Source organism: Eucyclogobius newberryi, unplaced genomic scaffold, assembly GCF_026437365.1.
Source record: "Eucyclogobius newberryi isolate DKJ021-1_F unplaced genomic scaffold, fEucNew1.0.hap1 SCAF_14, whole genome shotgun sequence".
In the NCBI taxonomy this organism is placed as follows: Eukaryota; Metazoa; Chordata; class Actinopteri; order Gobiiformes; family Gobiidae; genus Eucyclogobius; species Eucyclogobius newberryi.
This window is the reverse complement of record NW_027315768.1, coordinates 28912420-28938321: the sequence shown is the minus strand read 5'-3', so window position 1 is coordinate 28938321 and position 25902 is coordinate 28912420. Positions and strand designations below refer to the sequence as shown.

The window sequence follows — 25902 nt, the reverse complement described above, 5'->3', positions numbered from 1 at the left end:
TCACAGCATAACCTGGAAAACCAAACAAACTCTTTTAAATTCAGGTTTTAACATGTAAGAGTTGCTACAAGTTTTCACTTGCCAGGGGGTGAGAAAAAACCTTTAGATACATATAGAGACCATAGCTCTACTGATTTTACATGTTTTAGGTAAACAGAAGGTTCAATACATTTAAAATATAATTTAATTTCTTCTTAAAGTTCAAAAACCCTATCTTTCAGCCCATCAACTTGGCAATTTCTCATCTCTTAAGAGTGGGGAAATGTTTGTGACGTCATCTTCAGTGACATCACCGTCGTGGCGTGACATCATTGTCACAGCAACTGTACCGAATATGGCCATGCATTACGCAGTCTCACGCAATGGCTTCTTGCAATGGCTTCTTGCCATTGCACAGCGTCAAGCTAACATTATTGTATACGAGCGATCGCGATGGTGTCACGTCTGGCTGCGGTAGCTGTGTAGTAGGCTGTAAACACAAGCTAGAAAACATCTGGACAGCCCCGAGTAAGTCGCCGACACATTCATTAGGGATGGAGAGGTAAGCGCTCTGTTATCTGTGTTAGAATTGTACTGACAGGGATTAAACATTTGACTGATTCTTACTATTCTGATTCTTGCCCTTTCTTTCATAAGCGAGCACGCCAACAGTTGCGATATTAAAAAACTTTAATAATGAAGAACTACAAGAACTAATAGTGACTGTTTTATTTACGCAGTTAATTCATTATTTGTCAGCTTCAGTGTCATTCCTTTTGCGTCTCCGTCCTGCTCCTGCTGCTGCTGCTGCTCCTCCTGCTGCTGCTCCTCCTGCTGCTGCTGTTGGTGCTGCTGCTGCTCCTGCTGCTCCTCCTGCTGCTGCTGCTGCTCCTGCTGCTGCTCCTCCTGCTGCTGCTGTTGGTGCTGCTGCTCCTGCTGCTGCTGCTGCTGCTGCTGCTGAGGGTCCGCGGCTTCCATCTGAGAATCGTTCATCGGCTCCTCAGTCTCTGGTGGAGGAGAAGCTTCCTCCTGAACTGTTGTCTCCATCTGGGAAATTACAGGGGGAAAGGTCAAGACAAGGCAGGTTTTATGGCATAGTCTAACATTATTTCAATTGTAGTATAAAGCAGTAGCACGCAGTGACTTCTATGGATGGGGAAGCATACCTGGGGTGTTCATCAATATTTTGTGGATAATAGAAAAGTGAAAAAGATCAAATAAATCTATTATGCAAGGGTAAGCTTTGAACCCAGGTCGTCTCCCGCATGAAGGGTGAATGCCTTTCCAACTGGGCTAAATGGCCATATCTCTAAATGGATTAAATAAGCTAAAATCTAATCATTGTAAACATGAACAGAATCTCTTAGCTACAAAGATTTGAAACTTGGCACTGCTGTTGTTTCGCTTCTCCTCGCACATGCTCAGTTTGGGCCAAACCTGCAAACATCCTTGATGGTTTATTCAGCAGGTTTGAGCTGAGATCCATGTGTTTGAGGCTGTGTGGTCCTCAGAGCATGTGCAGAGCTCTAAAAGAAGCTGCTGTCCGCTCTGGTTCTAAACGCTCATGTTAGAGAGCGGAGCATGAACGGGCCTCTGAACACTGTCACAGATTGCGCCGCCGCGGGAGAAGAAGAATCATGCTTCCCGCGCAGTACTGCCCAGCGGCCTGTAGTGGCCACTAAAAGACACCGTGACTTCAGCTGCAAATTTGGCAATTTTCTGTCACTTTACCCTGAAATAATGGGTTACATTCACGTTACATCACTAAATTCTTAACTCCATAAAGTTTAATTATTTTGTATATTATTATTATTATGTAGAATTTGCTGTTTAACTGTCAGTTTGCTGATTTGTTGACCTGGTTTATAGTAAAAAAATTAAAACCGGCACAAATCTCAACATTTTCTATGGCTACAATTTTTTTTTTTGATCTTCAAAAAGGTATGCCATTATTCAAATTCAAAGATGTGATCGTTGCCATTTGAAAGAACTTTAAGCCATAAGATTAATGACAAGATTGTGGAGCCAGACATTCTCAAATAATGATAATTAGTTAATTATTAGCTGAGCAAACTCAGCGGGCAATAATTTCACTTTTCTGTATGATCCCTTAGTGGTTTGGGTAGCAGGGAAATTATTGCTGAATTCATACTTTCAGGCGTGGTCCAGGAAGCAATAATATTGTATAAAACAAAATATATCCTGGAAGCACTTGTAAAACTCTATACTACAGCCATCCTGTCCAGGGGCTTTGCCTGATGCCAGAGCATTAATGGTTAACTTTATTTCTCTTTCCTCCAAGTCGGTTTCTAGATCTTCTAAATCCATCTCGTTTAACTGAGGCAGGGTTACCTTGCTAAAAAAGTAATTTTCAACATTGTCACTGAGTTACAATCAGACATATATCATTTGGAGTAAAATGTCTGTAAGCTTGAGTTTATTTTTTGTCTGATCAGTAATACATGAACCATCATCATCTTGTATCAATGCAACTGAAGAGTTATGACCTTCAAATTCTAAAGATGTCAACACAAGCCATTAGATCTAGACTGTTTCAGCTTTAAACGCAAATGTGTTTTTACAGAAATGTATGTTTTCAAATGTCTAATTCACAACACAGCAGTCTCAATTCTCCCTTCTGCTGTCACAAATATTATAGTGTGCGTTACCTGTCCCGCCGTGTTCACGTCCTCTTGCTCCTGCTCCATGGACTCCTCTTCCTCGCACTGTTGCTCCGTTTGCATCGCAGCAGTTTGAGGCTCCGCTACGGCTGGTGCAGGAACTTCTTCAATCTGAAAAGACAAATGTTAGTGGAAACAAAGACATGATCAGCAAAAGGTGGGATTACATTATTTTCCTTTTCAAAGAGTCATGGGCGATACTGTGGCAACTAGCGCAGAGTCGATTCGGTACAGATACTAACGAGTTGTGTACCGTATTTTCCGGACTGTAAGTCGCACCTTTTTTCATAGTTTGCGAATTATACTTATATACTCATACTTCCGGATCCGGAGCAACTTATATGTGATATTATTTGTTATTTTCACACTTGCAACCACATTTCATACTCCAGTGCGACTTATATATGTTTTTTTTCTTCTTTATAATGCATTTTTTGGCTGGTGCGACTTATGCTCCGGTGCGACTTATAGTTCAGAAAATACAGTACTTAAAATGCAATACAAAACATAATTATTGGTGTGTAATCATCTTTATGAAAAAAAAAAAAAAAAACATAAGAGAGAACAAAACAAAAAAGTCATGCCTGTGTGACAATTGGATGTTCTGATTTTGCAATCTTGCCTCTTGCAATCTTAGTCTGTTATCTTTTCCATTTAATAAAAGACCATTCAAGAACCAAAACTATAAATATACGGATTAAGTACTGCCATGACTTTCTTTTGTGAAAAAAGCAGAGCGGACAGACCTGCTAGCAAAATATGTTCTACACAGACACACAGTCGTTTTCATTTCATTGCTGGAGGGATTCCCCATGTTTAACTTGATTTTCAATAAATATATGTATTTTTACCTTCCAATTTAGTTTATCATCTGTTATCACCCCCAGGAATTTACTGTACTTAACTCTTTCTAAGGAATATAACTGATATAGTCAATGTGAGGGTTTATTTGGACAGAATAGTGCGTCTTCCCTGTACAAAGACGTAGCCAGAGGTTTTCATTGCAGCTCATTTCTGGGACCAGGCGCGTAACACAGTATTTATGCAGCGTAATATTAAATACAGATCTAAACACGGCGCGGGACCGAACAGCCACCCTCGTGCAGGTCTCGAGTGTTTTCTTGTACCTGGGGAGGCGTGATGGGCTGCATGTGTTGCAGTAGCGGGTCTCTCATCTCGGGGCAGCGTTCAAACACACTGTCGAGCTGGACTGAAGGCAGCTGCAGGAGCACGCTGTAGGACTGAGGCCTCGTCATCTGACAGCACTTCACAAACCCCTCCCACACTTCAGGATACTCCCACACCTGAGGGACAATCATGAAACACAATTGACATATTTGAAGTTCATAAATAGGCCATGAAGCTCAACAGTGAGCCACAACCCCAAGTGTACGGAAGTCATATACTCATCAATTCTTCCCAAGGACTTTTTGGGGAAAAAATAAAAATAAAAATAAATAAAAATGTGTGCTAATCAGCATTGTGATAACTAGACACTTTTTTCCATTCAAAATCTGTTTCTGAAACTTTATAAGTGCATTAACGTACTTTTCGGATTTTAAGCCGCTACCTTCCCGCGCGCTTTGAACGGTGCCGTCATCACAACGGTGCATCTAATTTATACATTTTACTGGCTAACGGTGGCCATCCTTCTACAGCGTTTGACACACTGTAGAAGAAGACGTCACACATCCAGTTTTCTATATTCTAAGCTTCAAAATGCTGTTTGTTTTATTACAATCAGACTCATTCAACGATAGATGAGTCTAATGAGGAAGTGAATCTAGACGCGGCAGAATTCAAAGACACACGGAGCACAGACATACGATACACGGCCGTCTGCAGTTTAGAACCTGCCGCAGTGAAATGAGACTTACTTGGCCAGACCTGACTAACGGGTCATAAGACAACCGTGGATCATTACCGTGGAACAAATTTCTGTGTAAACAACTCACACAATTGATCTGCATTTGAGGAGATCTAGAACCTTTCTAGAACCTAAATATTTTACGTTTAGAGTATCGCCACCAGAGCCAAAACAGGACAGAACCTGGTCCAAACTAGGATTTGATCAGGTTTAAAATATGACTAAGTTGTTCAAAATGAGAACTGACACAAAGAAGATCAAAAACATCAAACATTTGTCTTGTAAATAAACCCATAGCCTCATTTGAAAGCGTCTAAACCATTTCAAACGGTTAACTTAGCGTCCTTCAGTATGTACACGTAGAAGCATTTGAATTCTCAGAGCGAACCTGCTTATCGACGAGCTGTGATAAAATGTTCATGACGACGTCGCTCAGTTGTGGATGCAGCGTGAGAGACTGTATCACGGTCCTCATTAAAAGCATCGGGAGAGGACTCTGCGCCATCAGCTTCCGCATCACCGCCGCCAACACCTCCGAGGTGAAAACGTTCTTCTCTCCCAAACACAGGTCGGTGGCTACAATGACAAGTACGGGAAACATTTGAATTTGTTAGTTTACTTTGTTTAGTCCCAGTTTAGTTTGATGTGAACGCACATCAGGGAAACAAAAATATCTACTTTTCGTCATCGTTTTAGTCAATGAAAATGAAAGTAAGTTTTAGTGGTGATTATGTATTTTTAGTCAGCAAAAATATCAGAATCAGAAAGGTTTTTATTGCCATTGTCAATGAACAGAATTCACAAACATAGGGACTTAAAACAACATAAAACAAGAAACAATGAATAAGTCCAAAAGAGAAACAATTTGAATCTGCTATGGGATAAAAATAACAATAAGCTATAAGATAAAAATAAGAATACAATTAAAAATAGGCTTAATGTACACAAATGTACAATTGAGTACTTATGACCAGGGGTTTGTGATACTGACTAAAATGAATATCTTGATAAATATATTTTGATCTGAATAACATTATTCAGACAATATTTTTCTCGAGCTCACAAAGTCGACACAGGCATCACATGACCAACACATCTACTGTGTCATGTGGTGTCGCTCTGTCAGAAGCTGAAGCTCAGGTCTGTTGCTGTGTTTGTTTTGTGGTTCATTGATAAAGATTTGCCGGTTCTCTTTCACAAAAATAACATATAACATAATAACATATTTCACTTTCATTTTTACATTCATTTCAAGTCAATGTATTACTTATATTACTGCCGGCTTTAATTATTAAGACTTTCTTTCTTAGTTATTTGATGATCATCAGAAAAAAGCAGTAGGACTACCTGTTTAGACCACCAGATGGCGCTATAGAATGCACCAACACAGTATCAGAACACACATACGTTGTATATAACATGTAATCGTTTATGTTGCATGACACATCCTAGTTTAAGAGTACTTTTCTTATTCACCACAAAAGCGCAGAAATATCACTTCACCTTTGTTTGATTACACTTCACATCTTTTTGAGCTCACTTTGGATCATTTTACTTACTGATGGTAAAGTATAATCTATAGTCTAAGATTGCGTCTTTCCAACTACAATATTATCTGTGGTTTTTTTTTAATAAATCTCTGACGATAACTATGATAACATATTTTAGTGGACAACTACAAACCTTTTATAATAGATTTCATGTCACATTCGATAGAGTCGATGTTGTGCAAAGCGATCAGCAGGTCTCCAGGAGTGAGAGGAGAAACTGACAAAGTGCCCTCGCCTGGAAGATATTACACTAGTAGTAGTACAAGTACAAGTACAGCAACGACTGACACAATGTACTACAAGTGACTTACTGTGCTGCGTGTCTAATAACCGGTTGAACACTTCTTTCACCTCATGTGAGTTGAGTTTGATTAACTTGGGAAGAGCCTGGATAACTTCACTCTGATGAAAGGAAAAAAAAAAACTATTTGGCATTTAGCAATCATAAGAAGGGAAATGGACAATATCACAATTGTTGTTTTGGAGATTAGATTAGACTGTAAAGTGTATTCAACCTATAATAAAAACTACAAAAGGAGACATCTTGCAAAATGGAGTTTTCTGAGCTTTTAACCACATTCTTACATTGTTCTTTTGTAAAAAAAAACTTACCTGGAGTAGCATTTAGCTTCATTCACACTAGTTCAAGAGTATAAAGTGATATTTCTGAGTAAACCATTTGTGGTTACTTTTATGGTCCATTCATATTTTGTGCGACACATGTTGAACCTCAACCAAGACATTTACAGGCACATTTAAGCTTATTTCTGACAATTTGTGAAAAATCAAATAAATCATCAGAACTTATTTTTGAGGAGATGTTAAAGCAGGCATGTAGAAAGTCTGGCCCGCGGGCCAATCACGGCCCCCCTCAGTGTCAATTTAAGTAATTATATATAGTTATAATTTGCATTATTTATGGGTGATGGGAGGGGATTCTGGGACATTGCCAAGTCCCTATGAACATTGTTTAATCTGTTTTTCACTGTCACCCCTCGCTGTGGTGATTTTGGGTGTAACAAAAATACATTTACTGTATTTTCCGGACTATAAGTTGCACCTTTTTTCATAGTTTTTGCCGGGGTGCGACTTATACTGATATACTTATACTCCGGAGCGACTTATACGTGATACTATTTGTTATTTTCATACTCCAGTGCGACTTATATATGTTTTTTTCTTCTCTATTACGCATTTTTTGGCTGGTGCGACTTATACTCAGGTGCGACTTATAGTCCGGAAAATACGTTAATTGAATTTAGGTCCTGGTGGTATGTTGGAGTTAATAGTTTAAAATACAGTCTTTGCACTCAACGCTCGGCTCAATATTGACCTTTTCTAATGCGTTTATGGCCGGGACCAGGAAGCGCACGTCTGGGTCTCTCTTGTGGTAAAGATCTCGCACTCGCTCCACCAGCTCTGGAGACAGAGGAACTGAACAAAAACACCACAAATGAGCTTTTAAATGACCATCTCAGTGAAATTAGGGTTGTTCGCTTCAAGCATTCTCATGTAAAATGCGCTGAAAGGTACGTTTCCTTTACCTTTGTTAGAGAGAATATAAAGACAGCGTGCTACAAGTGTCTCAGCTCCTTTTGGGCAATTTTCAACCAACAGCAGCAAATCAGGGGAGTTCCTGCCCATCCCACGGATCTAGAAAGAAAATATAGCAGGAGAATTTTATGATAATGCACTGTTTTGGGAAAAATACTAAAAGATTTACAGAGAAAAGGTTGAGGTAGTTTACACTGATATTATGGCAAAAGGAAATACTATTAATCCATTTGTATCTCCGTTTAATAAAGTGTATATCCCAATATCCCAACAACAGACATCGTTCAGGTCTTCACAGTATTATTACATTTTGTATTCCAAGGTTTGTCTAAACATTGATAATGGGCACAACAAGAAATACATTAATTAGTACATTAACAAATCATGAATAACAGCTTAATTTAAGGAGCTACTATTACTATGTTAATAAAGATGTAGTTATTTTAAAGTGTCACCTAATGTAATTCATGTTTTGATCCTGGAAGTTTTTAGAGAAAATTGTAATGATGTTAAGAACAAAATAACGTCAATGTACATGTCTTTGTGTGTACTAAATCATGTCTATTGTGTTTGTTAAAGGATAATTATTTAAATTTGACCATAATAAATGTCTTTGTAAGTCCCTGTTATGGTAAAATTTGTATTTTTGGTGTGGTTGACGTTTCCGTTGTCGCCCCCTTCTGTCTCTTGGAGGAATTTGCTTGTATCGACCCGAAGACAACTATCCTGAGAAACCCCCTAATTCATTTTAAATATATTTTTGCCTTATTTCAATACAAATTAAAAAACGCCTTTAGGTTCTTTCTCTGACAGTGTATTTTCACAAGGGCCCTGCAGGGGGAGCTCTATCTCCAAAGTTACTTACTTCTGTTTTAAGTAGCTATAGACAATAGACAACTATTTCTACACATTACAAATAACTTACACAATTCTAAACTATGAACTGGCTAATACAGAGTTATTGCATATAAACTCACCGGCTGTTGGATTGCCCTGAGCACTCTGCGTTTGATGTCGGCGATGGCCTCGGTGTAAACGGAAGCGAGTTCGTGAACCAGGCGGTGGTTCAGAGGAAGAAGAGACAGATAAAGGAACAGACACTGACGCACAGTTTCCTCCGTCCAGGGCGCGGCCACCTCTGAGAGAGACAAGACGGATTCAACTCAAGTAAGGGCCACGTAGGGCGGTAGTCGACAAAAGATCTTCTGGTTTGATTGAAAACGTGGCCCGAGCATCAATTAGTCGACTAAAAGAGGGCGTGGCACTGGCAAAAGCTCAAAAAATACTTTGGATCTCACAAAAACAAACAAAAAATACTATGTCAGAAAAAGCATGAACATTTTTATAAGTGAAAAGGCAGAATAAACTGTCCATCCGCTTCTGAAACTCCAGCCAACTCACTCCATTCATTCTCTTCTCTTATAATTGTGAGAAAAGAATTTGTCGATATTATCAACCAATGAATCAACTAAACGAGTAAAGCTCTACAAACCAAGGACCATTACTTGTGGGAGTGTTTTGTTTTGTTTTGTAGGTCATTTGCGGTCTTTGTTTTTAATGTGCCACGTTTGAGTCTTAAATAAAATACAAAATGAATGGGACACAACTTCAGACAGGATCAAGTAAGACCAACACCAACATGTACCAGTTCTTCATGGGTCCAAAGCGACGTGACACAATTGTTGCTACTGCCATCTTGAGGCCAGGAGCTGCTTGCTGTGCTGAGGACTCTACCAACAAGTCTCAAAAGAAAGGATTTTTGTCTTCAATAGTATTCTTAAAGACCCCGTTTGTCACCAGAAATGGATTACTACCCTCACGAGGGCCCAGTGCACTTACAGACATCACTCCAGACTGTGCAGCTTTGTTTCAGGGAGTTAGCAGCTAACACATGCTAGTTCAAACATTTAAACTACTATGTTTATTGTGGGCTATGCTAAGGCCGCAGTTATTTTATTACTTGGTTTACGGATTTTTAAATTAAATATATTGAACATGCGGGCGAAATATAAATATAATTTCCAAAGATTTTTTTCTTCCTTGTTTACCCAAAACGCAGCGGAGCGTGTAACAGTAGATTTAGCGTGTTTTGCATTGGTAGAACAGACGCTTCTAAGTGTGCAGCTTTAGTCACGGCAAAACGCGCTGGAGAAAATGCACAGACTCACGCAGGGTTTTGACAAAAAATTGCTTCACGCGCTCTTATATTTTGACTTAATACCGCTTTTTATATTTCATTACATGCTATTTTGCTTTGTCGGCGGTACTTTATAATTCTTTTTTATAATAATTTATTTTATTTATATTGTAGAAATCAATAATCTAAGTGCGGCGGATCAGTAAACCAAGTAATAAAATAACTGTGGCCTAATAGACGTCATTACACTTGCAGACAGTTAGGTTCAGTCAAAGTCTGAGCTCTTGAAAGCTTTGAGCGGCTGTGGACGAGGAAGCTAAGATGTAAATGTCTGCAAATGTTTCTTGTGGCATGTTTTGTACCTGTGTCTTTGTCAGCCCCAAACAGCTGCGATGGAGGATTGGGATGAACCAGCAGCTGCATGTTGTTCAAGGCAAACTTTTCAATGTAGTCTGTCAAATGCTCCTTTTCGTACAATCTCTTCAGGAAACCTAACGCCGTCAGCCGCACCTAAAAATGTACAATAAATGTTAGCCACTAATGTGTTTAGTGGAGGCCGTATATTTTAAATCTAGGTAAAATGTCCTACTTTATCTTTTTCGTGCGAGCTAAGATCCAAAAGCACGTGGAGACACTGAAACTGCCGTGAAGGTCTGTTTAAAATGAGTTCCTCTAAGGTGGTCATCCCCAAATAGGCTCGAAACTAACACAAAATAACAGTGTTTAGTTAGTTGTGTAATAGAATATCATGTGTTTTGCTTAAATCTTCATTTACTTCATCTTCACAGTAACGTCTTATGACTTCCAAAGCAGGATCTGTTATAATTGGAGCCTGTAAGACCAGTTTGGTGAAAAGCCTGAAACAATAGAACATTATTATACAATCATAAATATACTAACTGTGTGAATCGAATCAAAATAGTTAGTGAAAATGTGTAAATGTGGTTTACAAAAAAGACGTTGACCTAAAATAAAAGGAATCAACAGAATCAAATAAGCTGCACAACATTCACATGTTTGATTATCACAATGATCAAAACTAGTTATTTAGAAAACAGAATTTCCTCTGCAAATAACAAAATAGTCTGTGTTTTGATTGAAAACTCTTGTTGTATTTGTAGTTTAGACTTTTACAACTATATTCTCCAAGTCATAGTGTTCTTGTATTATCGGTTTCAGTCTTCACGCAAAACCTTTCAAAAACTAAATATAAAAAAATAAAGAATAAGAGACAGAAAATGCATGCACAAGTAACAAGAGTTAAAAAGTGTATCTTCAAATAACAATGAACTTAAGCCAATTTGCAATAATTTCCCTAATTATCGTTGTGCCCTAGTAACTGTTTATGAAATAGTTTCTACTGTTAAAGTAGACATTTATACTATAAAATCCAGTAATACTAATAAACAAAAAAATAAAAAAGTAAATACATAAAAAATTGACTTTAAAGGACAAAATTATCACGCGTTATTGTATTTATTAATTTGTCCTTGTCCTTTCATACCATTCTCTGAGTCAGGCGAAACGTTTCCAACATCAGGAATTACAGGAGAGAATTACAAAAGCTAGATAAACTTAGCTTTCCCCCAACACGCTAACACAGGCACAGAGAGAGGACATACTAAACAAGATTCATCAAACAAGTGTGAATGCAGCTTAACACAACTCCAGGTCTATTTTTCAAACAAACAGCCCTATAAAAAACACAATGCGGGTGAAATGGCGTCCGCTCTCACCCGTCGCTCTGCTCGGGCTTCTCCTGCAGCCCGGACAGCAGCGTGTACAGACAGTGGTCGTAGCTGCCCAGCGAACCCGACGGCATCTGGCTCAGGTACGTGGTGTACTCCTGATACAGCAGAGAAAGGGCCAAGTCGCTCCGGGCCCTGATGTCCTCCAGGATATACCCCAACACGTCCTCCTTCATCCTGCCCCCGAACTGGGTCGACAGCCGCAGCAGCAGCTTCACTCGCACCTGCGGACCAGAGCGGAAGTCAAACATATATATATTTCTCATTGTCAAGTCAAATAGCCCAGCCCTACTTCTCATGTCTCTCTCCTTTCACTATTCTTTCCCACTCTGTTATTTTCTTTGGTTAATTTCTGGTCCAAGTAGGCTATCTCCAATCTAGCCAGCAGATGGGGCCCTAGGCAGGTGAAGCTGCAGGACTAATTGGGCAGGTACAGGTGCAGGGCACAGACCAAACACAGGGTGAACAGGAGAGGACAAAGATGCCCTGGTGAGTTGATTTGCTTGGGAAATAGATTTATTTCAACTTAAACCTGCTCAAAAGGTATTTCATTTGGTTGGAGCAGTTACATGTTGTATTTTCTAACTGTAAGAAGCAAAATCATTAGAGTAAAGTAGGTATAATTTTGGCCTCATCTTAGGTTTAGCAGCTTAAACTGAATAATTGTTTGCATTGGCATGTTCATTTATATTTAAGTTTTATGTAATGGAATACTTTATTTAATGGTTAATGTTGGGAAATAGTTGTTAACCTTAAAGCAATTTAGATAATTTAGGCCAAATTATGAAACTACTTAAAACAATGTGTTTATTTATTTATTAAAAACTGAATTAGTTAATTGTTTAAATTAAAAGACTATATTGTTTCTGTATGGAATGATTAAAAAGTATTAAAATACTATTTCTGTAAACATTTTAAAAGATAACAGGAATTAAGTGCATTATTTTTGCTTTTGTTTAAGGTTTTTGACCTGCTTCTGCTTCCGCTTCTGCTGTAACGAATAAAAGTTTGAAGCCGAGTTAAGACTTGCGTCTTTTTCCTGGGTCTTTCAAGTTGGACCAGCATCCATCCTGTATAAACTTGACAGTCAAAACCCACATGAACTGGACTGTCAATAGGACCCATATAAACTTGACACTCATACAACTTGATTCAATTGAGTCCTTTTATATGTAGGGCAGAACAAATTTGGAAAAGATCATTATTATAGCCCTTGCGATTTGCTCATTGTGACCACTGGAAATGTGCTCTGGATTTGATTAAGATTCATCTTGCTGGACAATAGTTAACTCAATGGTTCGTGGAAATGTTAAGCAATGCTATAGTGACTTAAAATCTGATATTAACAGTTAAAATCCCCCCTAAATAGTCAAGAAAGAGGAAACAATATTAAATACATACATAAAAAAGAATATGTCCATGATTTCCGCACATACAAAATCATTCCACTGAAAAAGACAGTTAACATCTTCCATAATCTTCTGTATTTAACGTGCTCAGAGTTACAGACCTGTGACATGCCGCTGTGGGCGATGGTCTCCTCCGAGTGCAGGATGCGTTTGACGGCTTTGGACGACAGGGTTTCGAGCTGAGAGTCGGTCAGAGGCTGAATCACGTCCGACAAACGAAAAAGCTTCTTCCTCCCGCTTGAGCCTGACGTTCTGGAACAACACGACAGTCATTTAAACAATAAAAGGTTTTTACACCAAGGAAATCTTTGCATTCTGGAAAAATGTTGGGGCCAGATGACGATTTGGATGTGGTGGTGGTTTGTTTATTGAAAAATTCATAAAAAATCATATGGTGGTGGATAAATAATCAGCTGGACTCACTTGGGCAGGATGGGTTCAGGGAGCCTCTTGACCACTGGGATCTCCGGGGGTTTCTCCGTGTGGGCTCCAAACACCATGGGACGTTTAGGTTTGATAAGCGAGTCTTTGCTGCCGCCTTCGTCCACTCTCGCATCCTTGTTTTTGGACTGTCCTAAACCTAAAATGAGATTAAGCGGGTTAAAGGACAAATATCAGGCATTATTTGTATTGTTATTAGCTTTTAAACATGCTCTTGATACTTTTACTTTGGCATCTCATGTTTTAGAACCAAAAAAACAACAGACTTTATGTAACTACCGTGGTTCTTCTCGGTCTCAAAAAGGACATCACGCTCCATACTGATGTTTGTGTCCGGTCAGGTTTGATTACAGATTTGACACTTTACACTTTGACCCCTTGACACCTTGAAAACGTGTTCGCCAACATGTGACCATTGGTAGTGAAGTGGTTTTCTGGCAGACGTTTGTCTTTTTCTTTTCTCTAGCCAGTCTTTTCTTTCACCGTTCTGTTTCACGGCTTCTCTTCCTCTATCTCTCTCCCGGTCTCTATTTATACTTCCGGGGCGACGCCCGTGGTCACATGATGACTTACACCGGTAAATATTAACTTAAATAAATAAACAAATAAACAACAAAACAACCACAATGATGCCTGAGCCAACTTGACGAGAAAAACCCCCATGAAAATAAAAGTGTTTGAGAATACTGACCAAATAGCGTCAGCTACACTTTATATCACTTTGGCTTTTCCCATGCTAAGAAATTACATTTGGCTCCATCTACTGGCATTAGAGGAAATTACACTCGTTAAATAAATACATGTTGTCTTGATTCTGACCCGCTAATGCCCCCACACAGTTGTAATGCTCGTGATCGGAACAGGTGATGGTTTGTGGACTTAAAAACGGAGCTAAAGATCCTACAGCCACGTCATATCACATCGGGGGAAATCAGAATGGAGTGAATTTTGTCACCTTAGAATTACAGGTCTCCATCTGTGTTATGTGTAATTCTGAGAGGTTCTCGGGTCTACCAGTGAAAGTCCAAGTCTTAGTCTTCATTGTTCAAGTCCAATTCTTCAGCGTACGTGTCCCAAGTATGTAAAATAACATTCAAGACGAGTCATTGGGGCTGGGCAAGTATTCAAATGTTTAAAAATGGAATCGAAAAGTGAGACTGTTCAGTAGAAGGACAGAAAATGTGCCATATTCTGTATCTACCTGCGTTGCAAGAATGAAATGTGTGGACAATAAAGGAATATCTTTATTGTATCTTATATTGCCCAGCCCTACAAGTCGTTATCATCTCAAACCAAGTCCAAATCAGTTTTCCTTCATGTTAGTAACTGTTCAAGAGTTCAAGTCAGTCTTTTTGAAACTCATAAATCACTGGCAAGGCAAGATTATTTGGCAATTCAAAGTGCTTCACACAACAGCATTAAAATCCACAAAGACCTGACAGAAAGCACAAAACGGTTTAAGACATAAGAGAGAAGAGTGCACTCAGAAACTTCTATGTCGAGTCTTAGCTCTAATTATGTCCAATTTATAACAAAATATTGAAGTAAAAAGACACATAGAATGACGTAGAATAAAGAGTTCGTTTCTAAAAATAAAATATACCTGGGAATATTTCTTATATTCTAAAATAAACTAAATCTTTGTCTGTCCAACCAAAAGTATTTCATGTAAACTGTAACGTATAGAAGCGGTTAGAGAGCAGACACGTACAACCCAATAGTATGGCCAAAACAGTGAAAGACAATTCATTCAAAAAGTTACAAGAGTTAATATTCATCTTCCATTTTTTTGTTGTCGTCCAATTTTACCTGGACCGATCCCGGCCTCGATCATCTGAGTGGACAGGAGTCGTTCCAAGCGTTTGATCTGAGCGTCGGTGCCAGGGGACGTGACCGGCGTGTGGGTGGACAGGAGCGAGGCGGGCATCAGGAGAGGCAGGTTCACCAAACTCCTCAGCACCTGGAGGAGGAGAGAGCAGAGGGAAAGAAGTTACTTTAGTCGTAAAAGTACTAGAGGTGCTGCACTGTAGTCTGGGTGCATTATTCTGTGTTCAAGTAAGTCATAATTACAATATCGACGTATCGTTCGATAAATAATTGCCAGTGATGGGAGACTCGACTCACATCACTTGACTCGACTTAGATTTGACTTTAGACTTGACTGATGTACCTCAAAGACTTGACTTAGAACTTGCCCTTTGTGACTTGAGGCTCGACTCTTGAGCCTAATGACTTGGAATGACTCGGGTGTTACAGGCTGATTGCTGCTCACCAGGTTGGCGAAGTTCTCAGTGGTCAGAAGCGGGTGGTCAGTGTCAGACTGAGCCACAGGGCCCGGGGCAGGTTTAAGCACAGACAGAGGGGCCGGTTCCTCCTTATCCTCGTCCTCATCGATCAGGGTTGGCTCTGAAATAACAATAGCGAGACAAATCAATTAATTTCATCATTTTGGATTCTATTATCGATTGTAAATGCGAGTGGAAAAGGGATTAGTATTGACAGTTGGATCGGTGCAGCGTCTGCAGTCATGGGTCACACTGAAGACACTTAAAGACACGTTTTACTCTACACTATACTGTCTACAATAATTAAATCATGCAATTTGTTAATCTTTTATTTAGGCTGTCGTGTTTCCAGACTTTTAATAGGCTAAATAATGTCACGTGACCCTTGTGTCCAAACAAATCAGTTCAAAGTTGTGGAGCTGCAGTTAAACATGAAAAGTGCTGACAGAAGTAGACTTGTGTCACTTGGTAAGGGTAAGTTTACTTATTTGTTACAGCACATTCTGACTAGCCCTTAAAAAGAGAGCGAGAATAGATGAAATTAGGAAACATTGTGATCTTAAATTATTTTTTAAACATCGTGGATCTGTAATAATAAACCAGCTAACAGAGTTGGAGTTGAGAGAAACCTCAATCAAGACCAAAACAGAACCATGACTCACGCTTCAAAGTTCAAATCTTGAATCACAAATTATTTTTAGAAGTTCAAAAAGAAGTCTCTGCTCACCGATCTTGACCTTCTTGGCCTCGGTGTTCTGTTTATGTCGCGGTCTCTTGCGTTGTTGGCAGAGGGCGGCCTGGGCGGGGGCCGGCAGGGAGCAGGCGATCTCCCTCTGAGGCATCCCCAGGTCCTGGAGCAGGGTGCTGATCTGCCCATGAAACTCCAGACCGCACGGGTGATTCAGGACGGTCACCAGGTGGATCTTCATGTTCTTACGCACGCTGATCACCTGAGACTCCGCCAGAGTCGGAGGCAAGTTTGCTAAAAAAGGGAAAGAAAGACAAACAATGGTTCCAAGACCAGGATTGCCATCCATCCCAAGACTTTCAATCGTGACATCAACAGTAATATCAGAAGCAGATCATATTTATGTATTGTTAGTTTTGAAAGGGGACGTATGTTGCTAAATCAGTCTTGTTAACAGTGTTCTCATATAATTAGTTCATTTAAAGTTGTATTTTCATTGATTCATGTATTGTTGCTCAGTTGTTTTCACCTCCCCCGTATCTCAGCCCACTTTTCTCTCTTTAGTTGCGACTGTTTGAAAAATGAAGAATCCAAGTGTTACATGTAGGTTTCTAAAATGTCAGGTTATTATTATTCCGATTAAAACATGTAAATGGAGGGGGCGGGGCTTATCAGTGTTCATGTTTTTATTACTAAGTCGTTTCAGATCAATATTGCATTTTACAACAATCAAAATATGAAATGATTGATTTATTTCTGTTTAAGTTCAATAATAAGAAGCTGAATAATATATTGTAATTGTCCTAGTTAAGATTGAAATGGCACTTCTTGGACAGTTATTAAAGTGCAATTATTACTATTTAAGAAAGTGAGCTATGGTTTGTCCATTTGTTCATTGTGAATTTCTCAACATTTTTCACATACAAAAGTCATTTAAATCTGAACACTCACCGTGCAGCTTCTCGAAGGCCTGGACCACCTTGGACATGAACATCGGCCTCTGTCGGGCGATCATGGCCAGTGAACCCAGAGTCGTGCTCAGATTGATGCTGGAAATGTACGGATGCACCATGAACTTCAGCAGCTTCTCCAGCATGGTCTTTCCCTCTTCACACAGCGTGTCTAGAAACATGATAGGACACACACACAAAAAGATAAGCCGACCTTTGACTACGTCTGTCACAATAACACGTTTTGACATTCCATATCGCCACAGAAAAAGTTTCACTGCAAGATAATCCCAGTCATTCCTTTTCTAAATGTAGAATATTGTTTAGTAAATAAGCAGAATGAAACGCTTAAGTACTTATTTTGCATCTATAATTAATCATATGAGTTACTTATTCAACACCCAAAAGCTCAAATCTTATCAAACTAAAAAAAATATACAACAAAATGTGTAAAGAAGATGTTAAAAAAGAATAACCAATTAAAACCACAAGCGGCATCCAACGGCCCTCGCGGGCCGCAGGGCTTCACACTCTGCACTTTCGATTTGATATAGATGTGTCATTGTGTGTGATATCTAAGAACTAAATGGCAGCACAGCATTGGACATGGCCAATGCTGTGCATAACCAGTGCAAATTAACACAACTGTAAGTCATATTTGCAGCTCCGCCGCACAGAGACCGTAACACTTGGAATTTAAAGTTGGATAACTTTTGATGCCCCGCTCCTGTAGATGATTGTTACCAAATTTAAAGTTGGTTGGGCGAATGCCCAAGGAGGAGTTTGTAAAAGTGCCAAATGTAAAAATGTGGTAACTGCACCGCACATAGACCATAAAAATTATCAAAAAAATGTGGATTAATCTGACTCGGCGTGTTTTTGTTTTCAAATCAAGATGGCGGCCATATTATGGTATTTTGACTTTTGTCAGTGGCGCTGTCGCACCATTTTTAAATGCACAAAAAAATGGCCTATAAATATATATTTTCTTCGCCATTTCTGAATTTTGGGCAAAGTTTGGTGAGTTTTGGAGCATGTTCAGGGGGTCAAATTAGTGCTTAAAGAGCAGAGCTTTCATAAAAAAAAGAATAATATTTTTAGCAAAAACAATATAGTAGCTTCAACTACAACCACATTGTTTGAAAGCGCTGACCCTTCCTCTTGCCACCATGGGGTGGAATTGTCATTACGAGCGTTTACGGGCTCGTCATTCACCATCCCGTCAAGCCCACTCCCCATAAACCCATTCATTTTAGCAGATACAATGCTATGGCTCATGCCTGCGACATGGACTCTCGAGTACAGCACGATGCCAGGAGTGTTTTTGGAGGAATGTAGCGCTTTGCACTGCTGTTGTCAGAAATGGGTGAATGCGCGCAGGAGTAAGAGTAAGTATGCATGATCCATGTGATCGGTTGTGCCAAGGGAGACGGGGTTCCAAACATGCCTTTGGCAGGCCCTACGCCCTGCTTGGGCTTGGGCCTTATTACTGATTCACCAATCAATAATACACTTTATTTGTGAATATTATCTTTCTAGAACCCTTCAGTCAGCATATTTCAACATGTTTGTGGCTAAAAATGCATCAAATGAAAATAGAATTCATTATTTCACTAGTCAACTCATTAAAAAATAATTGTGAGTTGCAGCCCAATAATTTTCTATCCCTCAAGATTTTAACTGAGTCCAAAATCTTAGCATTTAAACTGAAATGTCCATACCGTAGCAAAGGTAGGAGTGGTCTTTGGGTAATTTGTCCAAACTGATGTCATTCTCTTGTAGTTTGGGGACATAGGAGTCTTGAGTCCGCGGCGACAGGGCGAGGATCAAAGCCTCGGCGAATTTGATGGTGTGAGTTCTGATGCCATCGTTCTCAGAGTCCAGTAACTCCAGGACCTCTCCTTTCATCTGCGAGAGCATGTCCCAGCATGCCTCCTGCCTCTCCGAACTCACCCGGGACTGCACCAGCCACTGCAACCACAAATGCTCCAATCGTCAATAAATAAATGTATACCACATAAACAGGCCTGTCACAATAATCGGCTCATGGAAACATCATTTTTGGGGGTGAATATTTATAGTATATCCAGGTCACCCTTGAAAAAGAGGTTTCGATCTCAATGGGCTCTTCTTACCTAGTTAAATAAAGATGTATTTGTGTTGTTGTCATTTTTACTGTAATATAAGAATATTTGAGCTGATAAATAATGATGAAACCTGCTGTTTTATGAGAGAAAAATACAACAAACTCTGTTCTGAATCAGATTGTTGTATTACTTCAGCAGAATTTCCGTCTTCGCTAGGCCTGTCACGATAATTACAATTTCAACTTCTTAATTACAAAATGAACAATGTTTTTGGGGGGTTCAATATAAATCAGCGTTATGGCTGCACAATTTGGGAAATATATCAAATTGTGATTTTTCTGACAAGAATTGCGATAATTAGCTCAAGCCATAAAATGGCAAGAGCTCTTTTGTCCGCCCGGCTTCTTCCTATTAGCTCGAGCTATGAAATAGCAAGCTATTGTTTTTGCCCGGTTTCTTCTTATTTTTTTTTTTATTCTTGGTCATTCTTCCACAACTCTGGCATTTTTGACCCCCTGAACATTAATGAAAATTCCCACACAAATTCTGACTTGTCAGATCTACATATATATATATATATAGATATATATATATAGATATATAGATATAGATATATATATATAGATATATAGATATATATAGCTACAACGCTATAGTCAACAAATCTTTGATGCAAAGTGAGTGAAAATTGGCACACACATTGGTCAGATCAAATCGCTCTAAAGTACATAACATCGTATCTGTATTATGTACGGGTATACCCTTAGAGTAGACTATGAAACAGGAAAAATAGCATGATATGGGTTCTTTAAACTAGAGAGTCTACCCAATCCAACTTTATTTGTATAGCACATTTTACCAACATAAAGTGCTGCACAGAGTACAAAACAAGCACAGGTAAAATATGTAAAAATAATAATGAATACATACAAATCAAATCAAAACAATATTATATTAAAAAAATATGAAATATACAAAATTATAAAAGACGGTCAGAGGACCACACAATTCTCATTAAATCTTTAAATGTTAGTGTTGGTTTAACCCTGGTCTTGTCTAAGGTTTGCTTTGCACTAGTCGAGTCAGGTTTCTGGTAAACACTGTGTTTTAATGCTTTTGTCCTGTTTTTAATCATTTAATATTGTTATGATGTTTTGACTTCTCTGAAAGTAAAGTCCTATGTTGATTTCTGATGTTGAATTGTGCCATTGTGAGTTGTTTGTGGCTCTTATAGAGATAAAACATAAAATTGTGGTGTGATTTTGCAGTTGGGCCCCCGGAATTCAGCCCCCCGAAAAATCTGCATTAATTATGGCATTTCAAAAATTATGGCATTTCAAAAATTGCCATGTTTGCGATTTGCAGACCATTAAAATTGCCATTTTGATTTGAATAAAAATAATCTTAATGAGTGTACGTAGGTTTTTGCACTGGCAACAATTTTTATCTCATTTTGATGTGGTTCATTAACATTTGAGTTGTATTGGGTCATATGAAATTTCCCCATGTGGGACAATAAAGGAATATCTTATCTTAATGATTATATCAATAACCTTTTACCTGTAGAGAGACTTTGTAGATTTGTTTGAACGTGAGAATGCACTTCTCTATCACGTATACACTGTCGTCTCTCAGCATCATTTTCAGGTTCGGGATCAGTGCGAGGAGCTCGTTTTTACTATGAACAAGAACAACAGCATTAGGTCAGAGAAGAAGAAAAAAACATGATCAATTCAACAAAACTTACCACGCTTCTTCAATAAACTCAGTGACAGACATTCTTAACTCCTACGGATTTGTCAGTTTGAAAAGCAATAACGTTCTGTCAATAACGATCAGCCAAGTACATACAATGATATCAACATGAAGGGTTGAAAATAACTGTTTGATATATTCTCCAAGTCACATGGACAGAATTGTGATTTTTGCTCACATCTTGAAAGTCAACAAGAAGCGACAGGTCCTTGTTGATAAGCTCTTGGATCTGAAAAACGATCGGTAGCAGCTATTATCATCATCATCATGCGGCAAACTAAATGACACCACCGTAGATACAAAAAGACAATTTGTATAATTTTAGAACGTAGAAAACTAGGGCATTTAACATTTGGTAATTGGTTAATCTGGTGACTTTTTTAGGTTTAATCAAGATGAAGCTGAAGAGACCTACTTGAGAACATCTTCATAGAATATATTTACAAGGCAAGAGCACATTACATTTCAAGGCAATACATGCGCTCGCGGTGACGTCATACATCCGGGCTTCCCCATAGCGGCCATTTTGAAAGGGGCACGCGATATACTAGCAACCACCACGACTGCGTCCTTTTCTACGGCTTAATGAGCTACGAATACTTTGATTCAAATTAAGGTACACGACAAAGCTCTCATTCCAGAGCGATGTCCTTACAGAACGCAGGCTTTTGGCATTTTGGCCTCATATCTCCTGGATACTGTATGTAGTAGACGTGTTGTTGTGCCCCTTTCAAAATGGCGGACTCGGTTGCTGCTGTACAAGTTCCCGGATGTGCGAACGCATGTATTCAAAGTGCTTCACACGACAGGAACAAAATGCATTGAAATCACAAAGAAATTACAGAAATCACAAAACATTTCAAGATTGATTGTTTTTTCATCGACACTGACTTGACAGGTTTCTGGTGTCATTTTGAGCTAATTACGGCTCTGTCTGAGTCATAAGAACCTGTTTTCTCAGCACATGGCATGTTTTGGCGTTTTTGTATACAGCTATTTGATTACAAACTAATTAGGCGACAATTGTTTCAATAATTGCTTGATTGTGATTATTCGATTTACTTCTTTCAGCCTTAAAAAGACACATACCTGTTTGAGCACAGTCACCTTTTCATCGGTGGGAATTAATCCTGCTTGATTTAGAAGTTCAACCACCTGCAAAAAGATACAACAAAACACGTGAAACCTTTCTCTGCAGTCCTCATACTTTGCTTGAGTCCATATCTATAAAGATACGTAAAGAGATGCAGTTTTTCTGTGCAAAAATTGTTATACCGTATTATACATCTTAATGACATCATCGTCACTTTTATTTCATGACATCATCGTCACTTTTGCTTTGTGACATCTCTCAATGTTTGAACTCCTGCGCTTCTGAAGAATAAAGACTAAAGAATAAAGTCTGAGACGTACAACTACAGAAGAAGAAGAAGAAGAAGAAGAAGAAGAAGAAGAAGAAGAAGAAGAAGAAGAAGAAGAAGAAGAAGAAGAAGAAGAAGAAGAAGAAGAAGAAGAAGAAGAAGAAGAAGAAGAAGAAGAAGAAGAAGAAGAAGAAGAAGAAGAAGAAGAAGAAGAAGAAGAAGAAGAAGAAGAAGAAGAAGAAGAAGAAGAAGAAGAAGAAGAAGAAGAAGAAGAAGAAGAAGAAGAAGAAGAAGAAGAAGAAGAAGAAGAAGAAGAAGAAGAAGAAGAAGAAGAAGAAGATAGTCTACCGGATATAGTCTACAGGATAAAGTCTACAGAATATAGTCTACAGGATAAAGTTTACAGGGTGAAGTCTACAGAATATAGTCTACAGGATATAGTCTACAGGATAAAGTTTACAGGGTGAAGTCTACAGGATATAGTCTACAGAATATAGTCTACAGGATAAAGTTTACAGGGTGAAGTCTACAGAATAGTCTACAGGATAAAGTCTACAGAATAAAGTTTACAGGGTGAAGTCTACAGAATATAGTCTACAGGATAAAGTCTACAGGATAAAGTCTACAGAATAAAGTTTACAGGGTGAAGTCTACAGAATATAGTCTACAGGATATAGTCTACAGGATAAAGTCTACAGGATATAGTCTACAGGATAAAGTCTACAGAATATAGTCTACAGAATAAAGTCTACAGGATAATCTACAGGGTGAAGTCTACAGGATAAAGTTTACAGAATATAGTCTACAGGATAAAGTCTACAGAATATAGTCTACAGGATAAAGTCTACAGGATAAAGTCTACAGGGTGAAGTCTACAGAATATAGTCTACAGGATATAGTCTACAGGATAAAGTCTACAGGATATAGTCTACAGGATAAAGTCTACAGAATATAGTCTACAGGATAAAGTCTACAGAATATAGTCTACAGGATAAAGTTTACAGGGTGAAGTCTACAGAATATAGTCTACAGAATAAAGTCTACAGAATATAGTCTACAGGATAAAGTCTACAGAATAAAGTCTACAGAATATAGTCTACAGGATAAAGTCTACAGGATAAAGTCTACAGGATAAAGTCTACAGGATAAAGTCTGCAGGAGGATAAAGTCTACAGGATAAAGTTTACAGGGTGAAGTCTACAGAATAAAGTCTACAGGATAAAGTCTACAGGATAAAGTCTACAGGATATAGTCTACAGAATAAAGTTTACAGGGTGAAGTCTACAGAATAAAGTCTACAGGATAAAGTCCACAGGATATAGTCTACAGAATATAGTCTACAGGATAAAGTCTACAGGATAATCTACAGGGTGAAGTCTACAGGATAAAGTCTACAGGAGGATAAAGTCTACAGGATAAAGTCTACAGAATAAAGTTTACAGGGTGAAGTCTACAGAATATAGTCTACAGGATATAGTCTACAGGATAAAGTCTACAGGATAAAGTCTACAGGGTGAAGTCTACAAGATAAAGTCTACAGGATAAAGTCTACAGGATAAAGTCTACAGGATAAAGTCTACAGGGTGAAGTCTACAGAATAAAGTCTACAGAATAAAGTCTACAGGATATAGTCTACAGGATAAAGTCTACAGGATATAGTCTACAGGATAAAGTCTACAGGATATAGTCTACAGGATAAAGTCTACAGGATAATCTACAGGGTGAAGTCTACAGGATAAAGTCTACAGGATAAAGTCTACAGGATAAAGTCTACAGGATATAGTCTACAGGATAAAGTCTACAGGATAAAGTCTACAGAATAAAGTCTACAGGATATAGTCTACAGGATAAAGTCTACAGGATATAGTCTACAGGATAAAGTCTACAGGATATAGTCTACAGGATAAAGTCTACAGAATAAAGTCTACAGGATATAGTCTACAGGATAAAGTCTACAGGATATAGTCTACAGGATAAAGTCTACAGGATAATCTACAGGGTGAAGTCTACAGGATAAAGTCTACAGGAGGATAAAGTCTACAGGATAAAGTCTACAGGAGGATAAAGTCTACAGGATAAAGTCTACAGGATAAAGTCTACAGGATAAAGTCTACAGGATAAAGTCTACAGGATAAAGTCTACAGGATAAAGTCTACAGGATAAAGTCTACAGGATAAAGTCTACAGGATAAAGTCTACAGGATAAAGTCTACAGAATAAAGTCTGGCGGTGATGTAACCCTTGGATACCAGCTGCCTGTAACTGTAAATGTTGGGTAACAGCGAGCGATGGCCAAACGAAGCCCCATGAACCATTTGAGGCTTTAGCCTCCAAGGTGTTTCATCTGCTCCTCTACGCCATCTTGTGGTCAAGAAATGTAATGCATGTAAGATAGTACTGTGTCACACACCAAATAACCAAAAAACAATTTTACTGAGAAAATAACACCAATACACAAAATATAAATAATCTATCCGATGATGCATATTTATTCCATAACAACTTACTCCTTCAAAAACTAAAATAAAACCAAACGTGACTAAAAATACTTTGTACTATTACTAATACTACCTTCATTGAAAATGAAATTTCCCCATGTGTGGACAATAAAGGATTATCTTATCTTAATGCCTAAAAGAGAGGCACTTTAGCATTTTTTATTTAAGCAAAAATAAAGCAAAAACATGTATGATACACACTTTTCTAGTTGGGAGCACGTAGATTGGGGCCACCAACCCCATGAGTTGGCAAAACCCCACATCTTCCACAATAGTAAATGGCTGCAAATCTTTGATGACAGGTTCACAACAGCTTGATCTAATTGTGACTTTGTGCCTGCTGGTGAGGATGATCAAATGCAAGCAAATTTAATGTCACAAAAACATGACACAGGGTTTTAAAACAGATTATTATTAACCTTGAGAGTTTCTTGGCCTTATCGTACTGTTGTGGTCCTTTGCGTTTTCTGAGGAGGCAGAGCCGGGCAGGCAGGGCCCGGGGCCGGGGCAGGCAGGGCCCGGGGCCGGGGCAGGCAGGGCCGGGGCAGGCAGGGCCGGGGCAGGCAGGGCCGGGGCAGGCAGGGCCGGGGCAGGCAGGGCCGGGGCAGGCAGGGCCGGGGCAGGCAGGGCCGGGGCAGGCAGGGCGCTGGGGATCTCGCGCTGATGCTCACCGATTCTGCGCTTCTAGGCCTTTCCATGGTGTTCTTGTGGTGGTCGAGGCATCCCGTGGGGGACATAATATTTGGTCTGTATATTTTGAAAGGGGACATAATATTATATATATAATACGTCACAAAGGCGCCGGTCCAGCTGGCAGCCCGGTGCAATGCTCCGCTCTTTTCTCACACTTTTTTCACACTTATTGTGCTTTATCTTTTGTATTTTGTAAATATTTTTTCTACTTTACTTGTAC

At 38.9% G+C, this 25902-nt stretch overlaps 1 protein-coding gene across 1 annotated transcript; it reads right to left on the bottom strand.

The window, feature by feature from the left end:
- LOC140359093 (symplekin-like) lies at positions 1-25687 on the bottom strand. The gene is made up of 24 exons (XM_072443967.1): positions 25436-25687; positions 22221-22286; positions 21124-21164; positions 20937-21054; positions 19011-19260; positions 17291-17461; positions 16379-16633; positions 15639-15772; positions 15176-15326; positions 13349-13505; positions 13027-13177; positions 11505-11740; positions 10544-10625; positions 10358-10471; positions 10131-10278; positions 8609-8769; positions 7622-7730; positions 7411-7511; positions 6389-6479; positions 6211-6312; positions 4916-5103; positions 3746-3964; positions 2649-2771; positions 1-12 (listed from the first exon to the last, which is right to left on the bottom strand). The coding sequence occupies exons 1-24, from the start codon at positions 25685-25687 to the stop codon at positions 1-3; spliced, it is 3432 nt and encodes a 1143-aa protein (XP_072300068.1).
- Between the last annotated feature and the right edge of the window lie 215 nt (positions 25688-25902).